The 23065-nt window shown below is 43.2% G+C and overlaps 1 protein-coding gene across 1 annotated transcript in view; it reads right to left on the bottom strand.

The window, feature by feature from the left end:
• Nucleotides 1-5398: 5398 nt before the first annotated feature.
• GPR149 (G protein-coupled receptor 149) overlaps nt 5399-23065 on the bottom strand; it is a 168492-nt gene continuing 150825 nt past the window's right edge. The window contains exon 4 of the mRNA XM_073579027.1: nt 5399-6372. Coding sequence (XP_073435128.1) covers nt 5803-6372 — 570 coding nt within the window. The 3' untranslated portion in view covers nt 5399-5802. The remainder of the gene's footprint in view (nt 6373-23065) is intronic.

Raw genomic sequence — 23065 nt, 5'->3', positions numbered from 1 at the left:
ATTGAGCACACTCCATGTATAATATAGTTGTGTGAAAAAATGTTTGCCCCCTTCCTGATTTCTTATTCTTTTGCATGTTTGTCACACTTAAGTGTTTCAAATCACAAAACAAATTTAAATATTAGACAAAGATAACGCAAGTAAACTGAAAATGCAATTTTAAATGAAGAGCATTATTAGCAAGGGAACAAGAAATCCAAACCTACAGGGCCCTGTGTGAAAAAGTGATTGCCCCCCCCTTAAAACATAAATGTGGTTTAGCACATCTTTGGGAAGCGGAGTTCATAGAATCATAGAATCGTAGAGTTGGAAGGGACCTCCTGGGCCATCTGGTCCAACCCCCTGCTCAAAGCAGGATTCGCTAAATCATCCCAGTCAGGTGTCTGTCCAGCCTCTGTTTGAAGACTTCCATTGAAGGAGAACTCACCACTTCTCGTGGCAGCCTGTTCCACTCTTTGATCACTCTAACTGTCAAAAAGTTTTTTCTAATATCTAATCTGTGTCTCCTCCCATTCAGTTTCATCCCATTGCTTCTAGTCTTTCCTTGTGCAAATGAGAATAAAGTTGATCCTTCTACAATGTGACAGCCCTTTAGATATTTGTAGACAGCTATTAAGTATCCTCTCAGTCTTCTCTTTTGCAAACTAAACATTCCCAAATCCTGCAACCTTTCCTCATAAGACAGGGTTTGCAGACCGGTCACCATTCTGGTCGCTCTTTTCTGAACTTGCTCCAGTTTGTTGATGTCTTTTTTAAAATGTGGTGCCCAAAACTGGACACAATATTCCATATGAGGTCTGACCAAAGAGGAGTAGAGGGAAATAATGACTTCACGTGATCTAGACTGTATGCTTCTGTTAATACATCCTAGAATTGCATTTGCCTTTTTTACTGCTGCATCACACTGTTGACTCATATTCAGTCTGTGATCTATTAGTATACCCAAGTCTTTTTCACATGTGCTGTCACTTAGCCCTATTCCTCCCATTCTGTATATGCTTTTTTCATTTTTATTGCCCAGATGTAGTACTTTGCAGTTCAAATTCCCTAGCCACACGCAGGCCTGATTACTGCCATGCATGTTCTGAATCAAGAAATCACTTAAATAAATCACTGCCTGACAAAGTGAAGTAGACCAAAACATCCTCAGAAGTTAGACATCATGCCAAGATCCAAAGAAATTCTTGAACAAATGAGAAACAAAGTAATTGAGATCTATCAGTCTGTAAGTGGTTATAAAGCCATTTCTAAAGCTTTGGGACTACAGCAAACCACAGTGAGAGCCATTATCCACAAATGGCGAAAGCATGGAACAATGGTGAAGCTTCCTAGGAGTGTCCAGCAGACCAAAATTACCAAGATCACAGTGATGACTCATCCAAGAGGTCACAAGAGTTCCCACATCAAAATCCAAAAAACTGCAAGCCTCACTTACCTCAGTTAAGGTCAGAGTTCATGACTCCACCATAAGAAAGAGACTGAGCAAAAATGACCTGCATGGTAGAGTTCCAAGACAAAAACCATTGCTGAGCAATAAGAACATAAAGGCTGGACATAGTTTTGCTAAAAAACATCTTGATGATCCCCAAGAATTTTAGGAAAATACTCTGTGGACTGACAAGTCAAAATTTGAACTTGTTGGAATGTGTATGTACCATTACATCTGCTGTAGAAGCAACATAGCATTTCAGAAAAGGAACATCATACCAACAGTAAAATATGGTGGTGGTAGTGTGATGGTCTGGGGCTGTTTGGCTGCTCCAGGATCTGTAAGACTTGCTGTGGTAAATGGAACCATGAATTCTGCTGTCTACCAAAGAATCATGAAGGAGAATGCCCGGCCATCTGTTTGTGACGTCAAGATGAAGCATACGTGGATTATGCAGCAGGACAATGGTCCAAAACACATCAGCAAATCCACCTCTGAGTGGCTTAAGAAAAACAAAAATTAAGACTTTGGAGTGGCCTAGTCAAAGTCCTGACCTTAATCCGATTGAAAAGCTGTTGCATTACCTTAAAAAAGGCGGTTCATGCTCGGAAACCCTCCATTGGGTCTGACTTGCAACAATTCTTCAAAAATGAGTGGGCCAAAATTCCTCCAGTGCGTTGTAACGGACTCATTGCCAGTTATCGCAAACTTTTGATTGCAGTTGTTGCAGATAAGGGTGGCCCACCAAGTAATTAGGTTTGGGGGAATAACTTTTTAACACAGGGCCCTGTAGGTTTGGATTTCCTTTTTCCTTAATAATACAGATCTTTTAAAAGCTGCATTTTATGTTTACTTGTGTTATCTTTCCCTAATATTTAAATTTGTTTGGTCATCTGAAACATTTAAATGTGACAAGCAGAATCAGGAAGGGGGAAACCACTTTTTCACAAAACTGTAATTGCCAACTATTATACATAGCCAACATCTGTGTCTACCACCCATGGTTGTTAATCTCCCACTCGTGTTAACTCTCATAGAGTTAAGGCTTTCCTGGCTGCCATATTGGTATTCCACAGTCTGACCTCCAATAGTGGGCCATGATTTTTACTATATAGTGCAATACATGTGTATTACAGTATATTTTAAAAGGAATCACAAATTCAAGTCCCCTAGGGGAACTAAAAAAAAACATAAAAAATATACAAAATAGTTTTAAAAAAACAAAATTCAAATCCCCTACTTTTTCACCCCTTAAATTAAAGAAAGGAAAGAAAATTGGTATTGCAGCATTTGTAGAAGTCCAATTTATCAATAAATTAAATTAATTTAGTTAAAGGATAAATACAGTAAAGAAAAAAATGCCAAAATTGCCCTTTTTGTTCATCATGTTTCTGTAAAAAAGGCAATGGAAACCAATCTAAATAGTACATACCCTAAATTGGTACTGATAAAAATGTCCGATAACCACGGAAAAAAACAAGTCCATGATCCACCAATGGAAAAATACAAATTTATGGCTCTCAGGGAATGGGAACACAAAGAATTTTTTTTTTACAAAATTCTAATTTTTTTATCTTCACTTAAATAGAAAAAAAAATTGATGCAAGACTGACATCACTGTAATTGTACTTACCTGGACTACAATTTTTCCAGCACAATGAACAGCATAAAATATAAAAAAAAACAAGGGCAGAATTGCTTTTTTTTTCACAATTTCTTCATACTTGGAAATATGTTTCCCATTTTACAATACATTACATGATAAAATGAATGGTGCCATTCAAAATTGCAGATTATCCCACAAAAAAAAAAGCTCTGATATGTGTACGTCAACAACAAAAAAGCTATGGCTCTTGGAAGAAGGTAAGGTAAAAAGAAAATCACAAAGACAAAAACTTCTCTGCTCAATAAAGAGTTAAAACTCTCATCTTGACCGTATAATGTTACAGAAAAACCTAGATTTAGGGCTACATTAGAAAAGGGATAATAGGTTAACCAGTGATCCCAATGTAATATTACCCCTCTATAGATCCCTTGTAAGATGACATCTTGAATATGGGATCCAGTTTTGGGCTCCAAAATTCTAAAAAAAGAAGTTGGAAAGCAAGAGTTGATTCAAAGGAAGAAATTGAAAGAACAAGTCTGAATTGTAAAGCATTTTCTTTGCCACATAGAAGAATCAAAGGATCTGCTGCTAATGTCTAGGTGACAAATACTATCTGACACTTTTAGAGATCTATTTAAAGGGATAAAGTTGTATTGCTGGAGAACTTAGACAACTGTAGGCAGGTGGTTTTATTTTATGGCTAATCAATGATAAAAACTTACATCAGCATTGAATTTTCAGCCTAAGACCGGGGTCACACTTGCGAGTGCAATGTGAGAAACTCGCACGAGTCTCTCATCAATACCCAGCACTGCCGCCGGCACTTGGAACTGTTCAGCTGCATAGAAATACATGTAGCCGCACACTCCGGTCCCAAGTGTCGGCGGCAGTGCCGGGTATTAATGGGAGAGGCTCGCGCGAGTTTCTCGCATTGCAGTTGCAAGTGTGACCCCGGCTTAAGGATAATTTTAGCCTTTAAACCCTTAATTTATTTTTACTTTGTCATATTTTTTTTTTCATTAATATGGCTATGTGAGATTGTTTTATTTTTCAGCACCATTTTGGGGTACCTGTAAATTACAGTCATTTCTATTTGTGACGCAAATATAAAAACCAAATTTTGGTTTCATTATTTTGTTCAAATTTTTTTCTTGTTCACATTTTACACCAAATAAGCTACTAAAGGTATTCTCCAGATTGTTACTGTCATGTGGATACCTAATATGTGTAGGTTATACGTATGTGATAAAATCTGTTTTATATAAAAGAAATGTAGTAGGGACTTATTTTTGATATTTTTTCAGATGTTTTACACATATATACATTTTTAACTATATTTGTTCTCCAGTAGATCATGAAAAATCTCTGGAGAACATTTTTTGGGGGGAGGGGAAACCAAATTTCCAGAGTGAAATGTTCCTTTAAAAATCTTTGGCAAATGCGTTTTTGTCACCTGACCTTAGTCATATGGAATGATTAAGGTCAGACGACCGAAATCTGTTTGCCTATGATTTTAACTCAGTTTTGGATGTGAAGCTGCAACTTCTTTATTATGTGAATCTGCTGAATGAAGATGAACATTTTTAATGGAAGATTTCGCGCTGGATATTGGGTTTCCCTGCTTCCCACTTGCCGCACTGCTTCCTGTGGGTGAGCTGATGTGTCTCCGTTTTTCTTCTTAACAATTTTTTTTGCATTGTATGTTTTTCCCCACTGTAACTGAGACAATAATAGATCACAAAATTGAAAAACAGCGACTTATACATTTTCCATCAATTGATATTCTCAAACACACTATGGATAACTTGCAGTTTTAAAATATTTTCACCAGATGTACAAGCTGACCTGTATTAGTTAAAGAGGACCTATCAACTCTTCTGACATATCTGCTTTAGCAAATACTTATAGTCCTCATGAAATACCAATTCTGGGGCATCTTTTCTCAGGTCCCTGTATTGTACGTTTTTATTTTTCCTCCTGGAAATGTTTAAATAACTGTTACCGTGCCTCGTGCCAATGGGTCTCATGACTTTACACACCAGCACTGTCCAGTTTCAGACTGTGTAGGGCCAAACTTTATAGACAAAGAAAACTGAAAATGAAATTGTCATTTTGGATAAAAAAAAGTTAAATAATTTCACAATTTGACATTTGAAATGGTTTCATATAAAAAACATTCCAATTTCATCTTATACATAAGCATGGTTCCCCTCTTTTGTCTCCTCCTTTGAGTCTCCACTTTTCCGACACCACATAGTTGGCATTTCTGTACTTACCACCTTGGAAATATGTAGGTTTCTCCATATATGAAAAATTCCTTAGTTTCGGCCGTGTGCATAAGAAAATAAACCGAATCTCTATGGTTAAATCTGTGATCAGTATTCTAAGCACATATGAAATGTATTTTATTACTTGCTCTAACATTACTGATAAATTAGATGCTACCACTGCCTAAGATTAACTTCACCACATGTAATGGTCTGTTTCTATCTTATGCAGCAGTTAGCAATAGATATATGTACAGTAATCTGTTTTTTATTAATGGCACAATACTTTTCTAATTTGTAATGCTACGGTACACTCTTCATATAGTGATATATTGATATAAATAACGCCTGACATTTCACAGCTTTTGTGTTGTACAGCAAGAAACAAAGTAGGTACAAAACTATGAATTAAGACATTCAGTTCTTTCATTAACTAGACAAATTGGTGTGAATACAGAAGTACAAATAAGTTAATATTTCGAGTACAGTATATTTTAGTCTTAACTTTCCCTATCTCCCTCCCGTTTCCTATAAGCTTTGTTCAGCAATTGTATTTCCTCTTGGTAGCTGTCTCTCTCCACATTCTTCTGTTTGCTATTCTGACGGTGAGCTTCAACAGTATCTGGAATAGAAATGTTTATGTCACTGTCTGGATTATTGGTTGGAATGAATAGAGAATAAGAGGCCGTTTCTCCAAGGTCACAAGAGACAAATCGGTTTTCCTTGCGAGAATAGCGCAGTGAAGGAGAACGGGCTTGTGTAGAAGATTGACTTATATTGCTGATAATAGATACAGTGTCCATTGCTTCTTCGTTGTCACAAATTTCTAGAACTTCAAGATGTATCTTGACATTGGTATCCGGAAATTGGGTGGGAGAGTCTTCCTTGCTTGGCTCATGGCCCACGCTTTTTGACCGGTATACTTCAACTTTCTTAGATGTAGGTGTAATTTTTTGGCCCTCACTGCTCACTTCATAGGTAGACAAGGAAAGAGTCTTCCCAGTTGGTGCTTGAAGAGATACTGTTCCTTGGAAAGCGCACAGTGGTATGGCCAGTGCTCCTCCAAAACGCTGGAAAAGAAAATATTTTATTATTATTTTTAACATTAATTTTAGAGATACAGTGATACTAAAATGGTCAAAATCTACATGATAAGACTAGTCATGTCTAACTCATGCATAAAGTACATATATTTACGTAAGGCCTTGTTCATTTTTATGCTATGTTTCAGCCAAAGCCAGAGGCTGAGCTAGTAGTTGTACTAATATTTAAGTATTTCATGTATGCTTTGACTTTCTTTAGGTTTTGCCAAGCAAAAAAAATCTTCAAAATCTGTATCTGCCCTGTGGTTGTCCTCAGAGCCGGATTTACACATTTTTATGCCCTAGGCTAAAGCACATAATTCTGCGCCCCCTCCCACCTTCACTCAAAAAGTTGATTTTATAATTTTCAATTTAATATGTAATAGTTTATTTTTGAAACATATAATATTTTAATCCCATTATATTTTGAATTCAAAACGACACTGCTACTTATGAAATTGCATAACATTGACACCTACAAAAGGTCTTTCCATCAAATTTCTTCAAATCATCTTAAATAACTACTAGAGTTCAATTGTTTCATTGTTGTCGACAGATCTTCTTAAATCTGTCTCAATGTAAAGAAGTTCAAGGGCATTCCGCTTATTTTGCTGCATCGTAGATCTTAAATGATCCTTGATTGATTGATCAGAGAAGAAAAAGACCTTTCAGTTGAGCAATTCATCATTGGCGTGCAGACAAACATTCTTACTAAAATGTCAACGTTTGGATAAACTTCTGGTAGTTCTTTTTCTCTTAGGCACTTGCAAAGTTCTAAGGTTTTTTTTTTAAGTCCCGATGTTGCAATCAGTGATGGAGGAATTCAGATGGACGAGCAGGTTCCAGATCATTATCATTTTTGTATTGCAATCTTGCACTATGGGTGACTGTGCACACTGGGGTGTTACAGCAAGTGGACGTGTGATTATAAACATGAACTGGTTAAGACACGGGTCTCAGGTAGCATTTGTGTGTAGCACATTATGGAAGACAATTCAAGTTTGGTTTTATAAAATGGCTTCTTAGAAGCTGCACGTCCGATACACACTACACACACCAAATAGTATGCGAGACGTTAGCCTAAGGATTGGCCACCACTCCTGGGTTAGTGCAACTGGGAGAGTCAAGCTATATGAGCTTAATGAATTACTTGGAATCTTTATTCTAATAACAAATCTGAAATGTGCCTTTAACACGTGGTTTAACACGCTGAGTGTGTGAGAGAGAAATAGCAAATGCTTTTTGCCTTTGACTGAGCAAGACAGCGCAAGTTGTAGAGATGGGCAACGTAAATGTACCGCTCATTTTTTTAAATGTATATGTATGTAAATTTGAAGAACAATAAAATTTTATATGACCTTTTCAAAATGATACTGATAAAATTGTAAATATTTGCTTGTTATTTCTTCTGTATTTGCGCCCCCCTGACTGCTGAGCCCTAGGCCATGGCCTTGGTTGTCCATATGGGAAATCTGACCATGACAGTTCTGCAGCTGAAAAGGTTAACCTATTTATTTAAATAGTCCTGTTAATATGGAGTAGCAGGGCGCCTGCTAAAGTGTCATGTTTATAGTATGTCAGTAACTGTGTCATTTCAGATTTACTACCTTTATCCGGAATAAAAAAATTAGAGAAGACTCAGGTCCATACCGATCAATCGTAGGTGTGGGCTGTCTAGTAAGCCTTATTAGGATTAAGCTAAGAAGGCTCCTTCAAAAAGGTTACATGTACTCACACAAGGACTTCATGTATGGAAGAAGGCAGGTTGTGTCCAGGCATGAGAGTGTTGTCATCATAAGAAATAGAATAGACTGTGTTTGGTTTTGAGGTGCTGATTGTTAGGTTTAGAACCTCTCTTAGTGAAGGTTGCTGAGATGTTAGTGACCAGACGAGACTACCCAGGATTTCCTTTATACTCTGATCTCCTTGCTTTGATGTTTATGAAAATAAAGCTGGTTGCTGTCAGTTTTGACCTGTTTTGGATTAAAAGTTCTTTGTGTGCCAATCATTTATACCAGAGTATCCCAAGAGTCAGTCGACACCTAAATTGACTCCAATTATATGTTACTAATTGACCCTTAAATAGTCACAGAGGATATATTGCTAGTTAACATCTTAATTGTTGCAATGGATATGTTGCCTCCAGTATGTAACTGTACAGTGATATTCATGTATGGGCTGCCTCCTTTCAGTGTGAGAATAAGGTCATTGTCTATCTCCAGCTTTGTTGACTTTTATCCAGTGCACCGATGAACATAAATATAAGCTTTTTTGATGTTGTGTAACATAGATGCAAATTAAAATCTTTTAAAGTCAGGATTCATCTTCTTTTGTCTTTGGAAGACTCTAGGGGGTGCTATTTCCATTGCCATTTTTATAAAGCAACATTTTTTTCGACAGTACGGTCCTAAGAGGAGTAACATTACCGGCTGTATGAAATGAAAACATTCATATTTAACGTGTATCTTTCTCATGTAAAATAAAATTCCTGCTAAAAAACAAGATATGAATAGAACAAGGGAACAAAGCCAAACAATGGCATCAGTCTAATCTTCAAGCAATTGTATCATGTTGTATTGTTATTCCATTGTCCCAATAAAATGATTTTTGGAACTGCAAGGTTGATAGGAGAACTCCTGGGGTAACATGAAATGATTCTAAGAAGTTATACATTCCTAAAACATCTGGTGAATGGGAGGTAAAAATATGTACCACAAAGATCAAAAAAAGCGGATATGACAAAATATGCACAAGTGCATCTGTCTAAATGGATTGTCCCATCAAAGGAAGCTGCTCCCAATCAGGAGTACTTTCCATGGCCAATCCACAAGATGTCAACTTCACTTCTCAACCATTTAGTCAGGTGCACCTTTTCCCAGTTACGCGAGCTGAACTCTGGGGTATTGCTGGACCAGAGTTGCTGAAGATGTTTTTAAGAACTTATTTTTCTAATAAAGCAGCACCTTTGAAGGTGATACATAGTGCAACAATATGATCTGCCCCTATGGACAGCTTCAGAAGAGGGGAGAAGAGGAGAAACAAAAGCCCAGATTATCCCAGATCCCTAAAACCTGATGAAATAAGGTTATCTAAAGAAAATTAACCACATTTGCCAAGAAAAAGCATTAAGCTGAAGTGCAGCCACCTCAGCATTGTACTGAATATAATTGTCACAAAGGAAAGCCCCAACGTTATTCAGTGTTTTAGGACATAGCCTTTGGCCATGCCCCTCCAATTACCCAGAAAGATCATTTTAGTGCAGGAGCTTACAATATAATCATTTTTCGAAATCACTGTTTAATGTTGTAAATTGATTAAAGAGGTTTCCACTTTTTTAGGATAGGTCATCAATGTCTGATCGGTCAGGGTCCGACACTCAACACCTGTCAATACTCTGGACACTTTTGCTATGTTCTGGAATTTTGCCCTTCTCCAAGATGGTGGTCTGGCCTTCATGTGTTCCTGTCTGCTGCCTTCAAGACTCCACCCCAGTCATTAATCAATGCTGGAGTATTCTGCCTGTGTTCCTCTGAGTACTGGGTTGTCCTGGCTTCTCAGCTGCTGTAGCTTGCTGAGGTTGTTCCATTCATGGTTGCTTCAAGAGACTATACTGCACTCCCCTGCTGCTGCCCGCTCCACAGCCGCTGGCTGTCTCCGCTGCTCTGCTGTCCTGTTACCTGCTGCCACCTGATCAGTGAGACTTACTGTTTGCTCCGTCCTAAAGAATCTACCGTGTGCTTTCTACTTGTGGTTCTGCGATTCCGGCTGACTCAGCGGCCCTGCCGTGCCCTAACCGGACCAGGGTTAGGGTACCTACTGGATAGACTTTCTGAGAACTATACCGTACTGATAACGGCATCTGTTTCCATAGTGACCGGCTATAACGTTCTGGACTTTGTTGCTAAACTATGCTCCAAGCATTCGATACTTTGAAAGGCGTATACCCTGCAACTGGCCGCTGACCTCTAGCGGCAGTTTATTGACTTTTGTGTTTGCCTTGTTCACACTGTGCACGCATGGTTTTGCTGCGTTCTTATATAAACTCGATTCACTTAACTCTGGACTCTGCTGTGATTGTGCTTCTTGCCAAGAAACCCCTGTAGTATCCACTATAATTGTTACAGGATACTCCAGCCCAAAAAGAGGGGTTTGCAGGAGCTATGTCAGACAGCAAGATGGAACAGGTGTACACCATGCTCCGTTCCCTGCAGCAGGATATGAATGTTCTGCAAAAGAAAGTTGAAAGCGTGGAACATAATCAACGGGGTTTTGGGCAGAACCTGCAGGACTTAGACACTCGAGTTGCAGCACAGGAAAGCAGATTGACTGGATTGGAGACCCAGTGTGGACAAAACTTCAAGGACATCAGTACACAGATGGCAGCTCAGGGGGCTCGACCTGTGACTTTGCCTGCAGGGCACATACCACCACCTAGCCTTCCTAAATTACCACCATTTAGATACAATGGCGACCGCGACAAGTTTCGTGGATTCGTGAACCAATGTATGCTGTACTTTGACATCCATGCTGATCATTTCCCAACGGGCCGTTCTAAAGTGCTATGTATAATCATGCTGCTGACCTCACGTGCGCTTGCTTGGGCGAATCCTATGATCGAGTCTCGTGACCCACGCCTGAATGTGCTGGATGATTTTTTGGCCGCCATGGCACTAATGTTTGACGATCCAAATCTTCGCGCTTCTGCTGAGACCGCGCTGCTATCTTTGCGCCAGGGCAAGCGCTCGGTTATTGAATATGCGACCGACTTCAGGCGACTAGCAGTAGATACTAATTGGGACCTTTATGCACAGGTTCCCATTTTTAAGAGAGGCCTGTCCAGCGCGGTAAAGGATGAATTAGCCCACTCAGAATCCCCACAGGAGCTCGAGGCTTTTATACAGCATTGCGTGCGCATAGACATTCGCCTTACTGAGCGCAGGCAGGAAAAGCTGGCTGTGTATAACCGCATGTCTAATTTTTCCCTTCCTCCCAAAGAAACTGCAGGTAAGACATCTCGGGGTGTGGAGGAGGTACCGATGCAGATTGACTCAGTTCAGAGGCGTGATAGTAATGAACGCCGGGAACATCGCCTTCGGGAGAGTTTGTGTTTTTATTGCGGCCAGTCAGATCACTTCCTGATTAACTGCCCAAAATGTCCTAAACGTCAGAACAAAGTGGTAGCTGCAATTGGGGAGCTGGATGGCAGTGATACGGAATCTGACACTTCTGAGTGTAGCCTGCCTATAGATGCAGTGTTTCAGTCGCTTGCTATGACCACACCCCCCCGGGGAAGTGAAGGAAAAGAGCTCTCATTGTTCCCTCCCTATTAAAATCTTGTGGGCTGGAAGATGGATTTCCAGCTCAGCTATGATCGACTCAGGGGCGGGGGGCAATTTTATGGACATTTCCTTTGCCAAGGAACATGGCATTCAGTCTTGTCAGAAGGCTTCTCCAATTAATTTGGAGACAGTAGATGGCTTACCCCTAATCTCTGGCCCTGTAGACCAGGAGACAATACCTCTCACGATCTTATTGGAGCCGGATCATCAGGAGCAATTGTCGTTCTTATTAATCTCTTCTCCACATTTTCCCGTGATCCTAGGTATTCCCTGGTTGCGCTCTCAGAACCCGACCATCAACTGGGAGACCAAGGCAATCACTTTCCCAACAAGGGAGAAGTCTGCTACGGAGACAATCTCTACATCCTTGAAGGCCGAATCTCCTATACAGGTAGTGGGGATACCAACTGTCTATAAGGAATTTTCTGATGTGTGTGACAAGGAGAAGGCGGACCAGCTCCCGCCACACAGACACTATGACTGCCCTATTGAGCTCCTTCCCAGGGCAGCGATCGCCTTTAGTAATGTCTACCCTCTGGCTGCACCAGAACTTCAGGCCCTAAAAGAGTACATCGATGAAAATCTGGCCAAGGGCTTCATACGCCCTTCTTCCTCGCCAGCTGGGGCGCCTATATTCTTTGTGAAAAAGAAGGATGGGACACTAAGACCATGCATCGATTATCGGGGACTTAATAAGGTAACCATACGTAACCGCTACCCTCTACCGCTAATACCTGAATTAATGGAGAGAGTCCGCCAAGCAAAAGTCTTTTCCAAATTAGACCTTCGTGGGGCGTATAATCTAGTGCGTATTCGCCCTGGGGATGAGTGGAAGACAGCTTTCAGATGCCGTTATGGACATTTTGAATATCTAGTAATGCCCTTTGGACTGTGTAACGCGCCAGCGACCTTCCAACACCTTGTCAATGATATTTTCAGGGATCTATTGGACCAGTTTGTGGTCATATACTTGGACGACATTTTGATTTTTTCAGACTCATTGCAGTAACATGAGGAACATGTCAAGACGGTTTTAAGACGGCTGAAGGAGAACCACCTATATATTAAACTGGAGAAATGCGAGTTCCATCGCTCCGAGATACAGTTTCTGGGCTATGTCATCTCCCCTCAGGGGCTGAATATGGAATCTGGAAAGATCCAGGCAATCACCGACTGGCCGGTACCCAAAAATATAAAACAGGTACAACGTTTTATCGGTTTTGCCAATTTTTATAGACGTTTTATCCGAAATTTTCTGATATTGTCCGTCCCATCACTGCATTGACAAAGAAGGAGAATCCATTTAAATGGTCCGCACAAGCTCAGGAAGCATTTATTCGGCTCAAGACCTGTTTTACTTCAGCTCCACTGTTGGTCCACCCTGATCCGACACTTCCATTTATCGTGGAAGTGGATGCCTCAGACAACGCCTTGGGGGCCATCCTTTCGCAGAGAGTCGGAGAGAAGGCCTTACTTCATCCATGTGCTTTCTTTTCTCGTAGGCTGACCTCAGCAGAGAACTATGACGTAGGGGATAAGGAGCTGCTGGCCATTATTGCGGCTTTTAAAGAATGGAGGCACCATCTCCAAGGAGCCGCTCAACAAGTTATTGTGTTGACAGACCATCGTAACCTGGGTTACCATCCCAGTATCTTTCCCAGGTCTCCAATAAAGTCTCCGGTTCTGGCTGTAGAGGAAAGGCTTACTACGATGAAACAGAATATGGAGGTCCTAAAAGAGACCCTGACTTCAGCCCAAGAGCGCTACAAAAGATCGGCAGATAGATTCCGCAAACCAGCACCTGTGTTCAAGGTAGGGGATTCCGTATGGTTATCCACCAAGAATTTAAAATTGAATGTTCCTTCACAGAAGCTGGGACAGAAGTTCATCGGCCCTTTCAGGATTAATGGCATTGTGAGCTCTGTGGCCTGTCGCCTGAAGTTACCTAGGACTATGAAGGTACATCCCGTATTTCATGTTTCCCCACTAAAGGCTGTCTCACCTAATACTTTTCAGGGTCGTGTTGTGCCACCTCCACGGCCGGTGATAATTGATGGGCAAGAGGAATTTGTGATCGATGACATTATTGACTCCAGAATTCGCAGAGGTCGGCTCCAGTATCTGATTAGATGGCAGGGGTATCCCCCTGAAGAGGACTCTTGGGAACCGGTGGAGAACATCAGCGCTCAAAGGAAGATTTCTCTTTTCCATCAGAGATTCCCCGAGAAACCGTGTTCGGGATCGTCCTGAGGCCGCTTCTAAGGAGGGAGTAATGTCAGGACTTTGGACACTTTTGCTATGTTCTGGAATTTTGCCCTTCTCCAAGATGGTGGTCTGGCCTTCATGTGTTCCTGTCTGCTGCCTTTAAGACTCCACCCCAGTCATTAATCAATGCTGGAGTATTCTGCCTGTGTTCCTTTGAGTACTGGGTTGTCCTGGCTTCTCAGCTGCTGTAGCTTGCTGAGGTTGTTCCATTCGTGGTTGCTTCAAGAGACTATACTGCACTCCCCTGCTGCTGCCCGCTCCACAGCCGCTGGCTGTCTCCGCTGCTCTGCTGTCCTGTTACCTGCTGCCACCTGATCGGTGAGACTTACTGTTTGCTCCGTCCTAAAGAATCTACCGTGTGCTTGCTACTTGTGGTTCTGCGATTCCGGATGACTCAGCGGCCCTGCCGTGCCCTAACCGGACCAGGGTTAGGGTACCTACTGGATAGACTTTCTGAGAACTATACCGTACTGATAACGGCATCTGTTTCCATAGTGACCGGCTATAACGTTCTGGACTTTGTTGCTAAACTATGCTCCAAGCATTCGATACTTTGAAAGGCGTATACCCTGCAACTGGCCGCTGACCTCTAGCGGCAGTTTATTGACTTTTGTGTTTGCCTTGTTCACACTGTGCACGCATGGTTTTGCTGCGTTCTTATATAAACTCGATTCACTTAACTCTGGACTCTGCTGTGATTGTGCTTCTTGCCAAGAAACCCCTGTAGTATCCACTATAATTGTTACAACACCCCTTCTGATCAGTTGTTATCGGTGGCGGCGGCTGCTGCTTGAAAGTCCTTTTCTTGTGGAGCTGACCGTGTCCTGGTAATGGCCAAGGCAGGGTCCTGCACATCCGCCTCCTATTCAACTCAATAGGTGGTGGATGTACAGTACCCTGTGGTGGCCACTATCAGAAGACAAAGCAGCTCCTCAAGCGAGTGCTTCAAGTCGGCAGCCGCCAACACCGATATCAGCTGATCGTCGAGGGTTTTGGGTGTCGAACCCTGACCGATCAGACATTGATGACCTATCTCAATCACAAAATAGTGGACAACCTCTGTAAGCCTTATAGTATGTTTCACTTTATAAGCAATAAGAGGAAAAACTGACTTGTTCAGGTCAGACGTTTGGCTTTTTTCTTTAACTAAAGCCAGTTTTCAAGCAAAAGGTTAGGACAGTTTATTTGTGAACCTTCCTCAAGAAAAGATTTAGGAACTTGTGGATGGAATATGAGGTGAAAATATATATTGTGCTGCTTCCTACCCATTTGGCCATGAGGATCTGTTGCTTTGAAGGGAAGGTACCACAATTTTTATTTTGGTATTAATAATTTTTGATTCTATAATCAAATATTTTTTATCCAAATTTATATGGACTATTTTAATATTTTTTAATTTTTACTTCAGCCTCTCGGGGCTTTTATTTGCATTTGCTAGTGTGTAAATTGAATTCGGACTGTAAGATGGAACCCCATTTGACACACTCATTTTTTTCCCCTATTTTCCTTCTGAAAATTTGGGGTGCGTCTTATGGTCCGGTGCGTCTTATAATCTGAAAAATATGGTAGATAAAAAAGAACCTAGACATGTTTGGTGTCTGTGAACTCGTAATGACCTGGAGAATCATAATGGCAGGTCAGTTTTAGCATTTAATGAACCTAGTAAAAAAAGCCAAACAAAAAACAAGTGTGGGATTCCACTTTTTTTTTGCAATTTCACTGCACTTGGAATTTTTTTCCTCTTTTCTAGTACATGACATAGTAAAACCAATGGTGTTGTTCAAAAGTACAACTTGTCCCGCAAAAAACAAGCCCTCACATAGCCAGATTGACAGAAAAATAAAAAAGTTATGGCTCTGGGAAGAAGAGCGAAAAACAAAAAAGGCAAAAGCGAAAATGCCTCTAGGGGTTAAGGGGTTAATATCATTTGTTTTTAATTGTTGAAAAATTTTGATGGCACCTGCCTTTAAGATAATTATGTAAAAGCCAAATTTTCCAATATTCAGATTGGTCAGGCTTTTCTATTTGCGGTACCACCAAGGTATTGGAATAAATATTGCGGCCACCAAGCTTTGGGCAGGCCATATTGTACCCTGACACTTGTGTATGTGCGCTTCTCAGCCTCCATCAGCTAATATCTGTATGATCAGGCGCAGCTTCAGTAATCTCTGTGCAGGACTGCTGCCGCTACTCTTGTGCGCTCAATAGCAGCATAGACCAAACACAATCTGTACTGCCTCCTATGTTAACACAGGACAAGACTCCGCTATCTGTCTCAGCCCCATATGCAATAAATTAAGCAGTGTTGTAGAAGTGTGACAGTCTCTTCATTCAAATGATTGGACCTCTAATGATCAGACTTTTATCCCTTCTGACATGATAAATAGTTATCATGAACCAATCCCTTTAAGGCTGGAGTCACACTAGCGAAAAAATCGGATGAATGCAATGCGATAAAAAATCGCATTGCATTCGTCCCAATGTTGTTATTCTATGGTTTTGCTCCCATCATCCGATTTTTTATCGGATCTGTTCCTCGGACCGAGACAATCGCAGCATGCTGCGATTGTCAGCGATTTTCGGATCGGATTCGCCAATGCAAGTCTATGGGTGCGATTAAAAATCGGATTCAAAATGGACCACACGTGTGACTTGCGATTAAATCGCAACACTTCTCCTGGTCAACAGGAAACAGCATCACGCATTGGCAGGAAGCTTTGGGATGCAAATTTCACTTGCAGCATAAAAAAAACAGGAAGATCGCCTCCACGGAGTCCTCCATCATGTCCACGCCAGTCAATGTGGAAATGCTGATAGTTCTGGTCCAGGAGAGGCCAGAACTATGGGACCAGAGAGATCCCCACTATGCTGACCGGACACGCAAGGAGGCAGCGTGGAGAAGAATCTGTGCCCAGATGTTCAGTGGCTATGCGGCAAGACCTCGGGAGGAGCAGGAGCAAATTAGTAAGTTAAATAATGTGTAGACATAATCAAAAACCCTAATGTAATATGCTCAATGTAAGTTACAAGATGTGGCGTCATTGCTCACATATCTGTACCAAATTTCTACGCCATTTAATGTGTGCATATTTTAAACATCTAAATTACACCTCACTGACTGGTGGCCCCATGACGATTTTTGTTCCTAAAAATGTAAATACTTAGCTAATTGTTCTGCCACCAAATGCAGTGCTCTCCTTGTTTTTTTGTCCGTATCTTAGCCAGTATATATCTTTTGTTTTTTTACTCAAAATATAATAGATGTTCGCATCATTACCACAGGTTTTTCTACATTTTCTCTGAAATTCGGTTGTTTAGAAGGTCCTTTGTATTGGGCCTCAACCTGTTACATATTTTGGTAGTATTGGTGTCGAGCCATAAGAAATATAATTCATATAAGTTTCAAAATGTGTGCCTAAGCATATATAAACCGTTGATAACATAGCCATATGTGTGGTCTTAGGAAATCCTGTGTTTTGTTTCACATTGTAGTGACTGATGTGACAAGGCATTGGCGCAGCTGTAGGGACACATATAGGAGGAAGAAACAGCTAAGGGCCCGTAGTGGAGCGGCCGGAACCACAAAGAGGAAATACCTCTACTTCGACCGCCTACATTTCCTTGCTCCTGTGATGGATCTGAGACCGTAAGTGCAGGGTTTAATGTAGTACTTTGTATTTTCACTATGCAAACTCTAATTTTTTTTTTTTTTTTAATTGTAGCGCCGAGTCAAACCTCACAGAGAGGGAAACGGGTTCCGACTCTGAGGTGGTGATTGATCCAGAGTCGAATGTTGCTGCAGGGTCAGGCCCATCTGCAGGACTTCCCAGAGCCACACCACCAAGGTCACCACCACCAGAATCTGGTAGCCAGTCAGCACAGCATGGTGACCAGGGCAACAGTAGCAGCCCCACCATGCCTCTGGATCCCTCTCCACAGCCTTCTGCCCTACCACGACGAGGCAGGCGCAGGAGGGAAGGAGCACCTTTGGGAACAAGGATGCAGGTTGACCGAGGTGTCTTGGACTACTTGTCCACAGCTGCTCATGATGATGGGGAGGAGGCTTATGGGCGCCGTCTGGCACAGTATTTGAGGGCAATTCCCCGTGGGTACAGGCTGCGTACCAGAGGGGCTCTCCAAATCGTTTTGGATGTCAGCACACCACCCAATAATCCCCGCACTGTTTCAGTTTCTGGAAAGGTGGCAGCTGTCAGATGAAAATCAAATTGATAGGCTGGTTGGACTTGATGTGACAAGTCAACCATCCTTGGAACCTGTTCCTTCTCCTCCGCCACGGGTGCCAACACCTCCGCCTCAGCCTGCACACATCCCCAATGTGGCTCCACAGGTCCAATATATGGGCCAGGGTGCACATGCCCAATATGGCCACTTTAACGTACCCAATGTTGGAGGGTGGCCCCAACAAGGGTATGTTAGACATGGCCATATTGGGGGATATGGGCAATTAGGGCAGCCCTACCAGGATTACCCCCACCAATTTCAAAATTACCTCTACCCAAACCCCCAAAAAATAGATCCTGCCAGGATGCAACAGATGGCACAGCCAACTGGCAGCGCACAGGGGGACAGAGATGTGGCCCAGCAACCAACGCCAAATGTCCAAACAGGACCCCCACCTTCACCACCCCCAACATACCATGACTTGTAGGTTTTCCTTTTGGCCTTTTTTAGAGGTTTTCTGTTTTATACATGATGTTTCTTTTTTGTGTCGGAATGTTAACTACTAATGTGCTGCTAACATTATGCCATATGGGATTAATATGGTTATTTGCTTTCGGCATTCCCAAAAAACAAAAACAAGTAATAAACTTGTTAACATTCACAATGTGTGCCTGTTCCTGTTCGTACATGTTCTGTAATGTGTTAGATAGATCTACTAAAAATTACTCTGAAAAAAACACAAAAGGCCAAGCAAAAAATCTTTATGAGAACACAACTGTCATGATCCAGTGTTGGATCTGGCGGTATTAAATGCATTAAGTGAACTTTTTTTCCTTTGGTTCCAAAGTGTATCGTGAATGCCCCCGGTGGCCATTAGAATCATCACGTGGTGTTGTTCATTCTAAGTTGCCCGGTGGTGGGGAATGGTATCGCACCTTAGGTTTAGGTTAATGTTCACTTAATTATGGATCAGGTGTGACACCCTATAAAGGTGTGCTCAGGGTGTTCACTCACTGCCTGTGATATTGTGAGATTGCTTTCACTTTGAAGTGGAGAGCCTGGAGGAAGGATGGAGCTGGTGAGGAGTCCTGCGCAGCTTAGCCAGGGGGACTTGTTGCAGCTATGGTGTCTGGACGAAGGGCTGGCATGGCGTGGTGGGGTCGCAGTGATGGAGTCGGCGGGAAGTGTCTGCATGGTCTGGTGGAGTGGCTACTATGGAGAGTGGCACTCACCATGTGGGACTTGGCTGCTGAGCTGGACTCAAGCATGCTTGACTTCGTGGCAGAAGCTGAACACTTCCTTGGGACTCTGGTACTAAGCAGCTGCAACTGGTGTTGGACTCTGCTCCAAGGCTGCACTAAGGTGAAGGATCCTGTTATGGTGATGGATCCGGGTGGAGGAGAAGATGCACTCAGGTGGAGGGCTCTGTTGCTAGGAGCGCACGCAACAGAGCAAAGCTAAGTGGTGTTTCCCCTGTATTGTCTCTTTCCTCATGTGTGTTATTAGTGCAGTGGTGGGATTAGTCTCCGCACCGACCCATTCCCTAGTGAGGGTTTAGGGTCAGGGTGAGCAAGGGCGTTAAGGTACGCGTGCGGCGACAGGTGCGGAGCCTGTTTAGGGAATGTAAGGAGTGCAGGGACACTGGCTCAGGGGAGCTTAGGAGGTCTCCACGTCCCCATTCCCTATCGCAGGGCCCACCATTGTTAAAGTTTCCCAGGTTCCCCCTTTATTATTTGATTATTGTATGTATAACGTGTAATACCTAAATTCGCCAGGTGGAGGCGGCGTATCCACCTGCACGTTTTATTATTTAAATGCGCCCCACTGGAGGCGGTGTATCCAGGGTCACGTGTGTTATGGGTCCGCCTTGCGGTATCATCTGCGTCCTGACACACGTGACCATGACATTATCACAGGCCATACAGTTTTTTTTTTTCTGGTGAGCCTTGGCCATGTGGAGACCTGTGAGTAATTGCTGCCGGGCCTCACTGAGGTGAGTGGGGAGCGGCATGGTGTGTTAGAGCCGCTGCAGCAGCAGTTATCAGGGTCTGGGGCCTCTGCTCAGCTAACCAGAAAATAAAAAAAAAAAATGGCGGCTGCGGTCTGGCTAAAGCCCCCTAGAGTCGCTGCTGGGGAGCGGGACTGGTTCATGCATGCGGGCGCACCCAGGCAGGTGGGAGGAATGGTGCCCCACGGAGCTGCCTGGTATTCCCCGAGGTGAAGGGGTACGCCCCTGTGGTGAGCTGACTGGTGTGATAGTCCGTGGGGTTTACGCCAAATCTTCTATATCATCGAAGAAGCCGCCCTCCTGGTTGTGTGGAGGCGACCAGCGAGTGTATATTTCCTCCATTTCCCGTCCCCTTCTCCTCCTGGTGTGTGCAGCAGGTGTGCTGCGGGGGAGTAGGGACAAATCTCAACCCTCACCATTGGCCAACCCTGGAGGCGCAGGCCTCATGGTGAAAGGGTTGGAGGGTGGTGTCCCTTGGTGAATAGCGGGGGTGTGAGTGTGGTGACACAGGGGGACGCCTCTGTGATCAGGTCCTGAATGAGTTCACCAATTTTTTGACAAACGAATGTGTGTAATAAACGTTCAGGTCCGGATCTGTGTGTGAACGAGCGTGTATGTGTGCCACCAAAAAACATCTTGTGGAAGTGTGTTGTGGAGCCTGATCAGCTCATAACAAACAAACATACACATACATAAACTCGTTCCCCAGGTCGGCGCTGTGGAGATGAGTGGTGCCTCCAAAATGAACTTTATTGCTAATACCAGCGGTGCGTTTGTCATAAACCTGAAGTGTCAGGTAATGGTGGGGTGAACTCAGGGTCTGGGCGTCCCCGCTGTGGGTGTTTCCCTAATGAGGGGTGGTCTTGAGGGTCCAGAGGCCCCTCATTAAGGAGGGGGTACTGTCATGATCCAGTGTTGGATCTGGCGGTATTAAATGCATTAAGTGAACTTTTTTTCCTTTGGTTCCAAAGTGTATCGTGATTGCCCCCGGTGGCCATTAGAATCATCACGTGGTGTTGTTCATTCTAAGTTGCCCGGTGGTGGGGAATGGTATCGCACCTTAGGTTTAGGTTAATGTTCACTTAATTATGGATCAGGTGTGACACCCTATAAAGGTGTGCTCAGGGTGTTCACTCACTGCCTGTGATATTGTGAGATTGCTTTCACTTTGAAGTGGAGAGCCTGGAGGAAGGATGGAGCTGGTGAGGAGTCCTGCGCAGCTTAGCCAGGGGGGACTTGTTGCAGCTATGGTGTCTGGACGAAGGGCTGGCATGGCGTGGTGGGGTCGCAGTGATGGAGTCGGCGGGAAGTGTCTGCATGGTCTGGTGGAGTGGCTACTATGGAGAGTGGCACTCACCATGTGGGACTTGGCCGTTGAGCTGGACTCAAGCATGCTTGACTTCGTGGCAGAAGCTGAACACTTCCTTGGGACTCTGGTTCTAAGCAGCTGCAACTGGTGTTGGACTCTGCTCCAAGGCTGCACTAAGGTGAAGGATCCTGTTATGGTGATGGATCCGGGTGTAGGAGAAGATGCACTCAGGTGGAGGGCTCTGTTGCTAGGAGCGCACGCAACAGAGCAAAGCTAAGTGGTGTTTCCCCTGTATTGTCTCTTTCCTCATGTGTGTTATTAGTGCAGTGGTGGGATTAGTCTCCGCACCGACCCATTCCCTAGTGAGGGTTTAGGGTCAGGGTGAGCAAGGGCGTTAAGGTACGCGTGCGGCGACAGGTGCGGAGCCAGTTTAGGGAATGTAAGGAGTGCAGGGACACTGGCTCAGGGGAGCTTAGGAGGTCTCCACGTCCCCATTCCCTATCGCAGGGCCCACCATTGTTAAAGTTTCCCAGGTTCCCCCTTTATTATTTGATTATTGTATGTATAACGTGTAATACCTAAATTCGCCAGGTGGAGGCGGTGTATCCACCTGCACGTTTTATTATTTAAATGCGCCCCACTGGAGGCGGTGTATCCAGGGTCACATGTGTTATGGGTCCGCCTTGCGGTATCATCTGCGTCCTGACACACGTGACCATGACAACAACACAACCAAACCACTACATAGATAAGGCATTATCTTGCCAGGGAGTAGCACCCTGAGGTGTTAGAAAATAAGTAGTGAACACATCACGTACTTTGAGTCCGGAAATTGGACAACGGGGTGGGATTACATGTGTCCTAGGCCTAGACACATTTGCAGACTCAACTTCAGCATCATCATGTGAGGGGCAGTCATGAATTCTTGTGAGGTTATGTAGGAACACACAGGCTTTAATAACTTCATTGACATTTGCTTCACTCAGCTGAATGGCGGACTGTAGGACCCTCCATTTTGCCAAAAGAATACCAAAGGCGCACTCCACAAGTCGCCGAGCACGTGATAGGCGCAAGTTAAATATTCAGCACCGGCGGTCAAGGGTTCGTCGTGGATATGGCCTCATGACATGTCTGGTCAATTGAAATGCCTCATCTGCTGCAAGAAGATAAGGCACCGGTTCCAGATTTGAGTCTGGAAGCTGACGTGGTGGTGGTAGGTCAAGCTCATTATTATGCAGCCGCCGACCCATAATGGAAGAATTGAAGATTCTGGAGACTCCAGTTCTTCCATAGGCCCCAATATCTATAATTATAAACCTGTAGTGAGTGTCAACCAGAGCCAACAATACTACAGAAAAATATTGTTTATAAATATGGAATTGGGACCCTGAGTTCGGCGGGTTATGCACATGGATGTGCTTCCCATCCAGGGCTCCAATACATTGTGGAAACTGGCACGTGGCCTCAAATCCATGGGAGATATGCAACCAGTCTGCCATTTTGGGCCCTGGCATTACCACATGATGGAGTCTGGATCAGATTTCAGAGCATGTAGACCGGACAATGCCAGAGATTGTT

This window comes from Dendrobates tinctorius, unplaced genomic scaffold, assembly GCF_039654945.1.
Source record: "Dendrobates tinctorius isolate UK_male_01 unplaced genomic scaffold, ASM3965494v1 ptg000060l, whole genome shotgun sequence".
NCBI lineage: Eukaryota > Metazoa > Chordata > Amphibia > Anura > Dendrobatidae > Dendrobates > Dendrobates tinctorius.
This window is presented reverse-complemented; position numbering and strand designations above follow the sequence as displayed.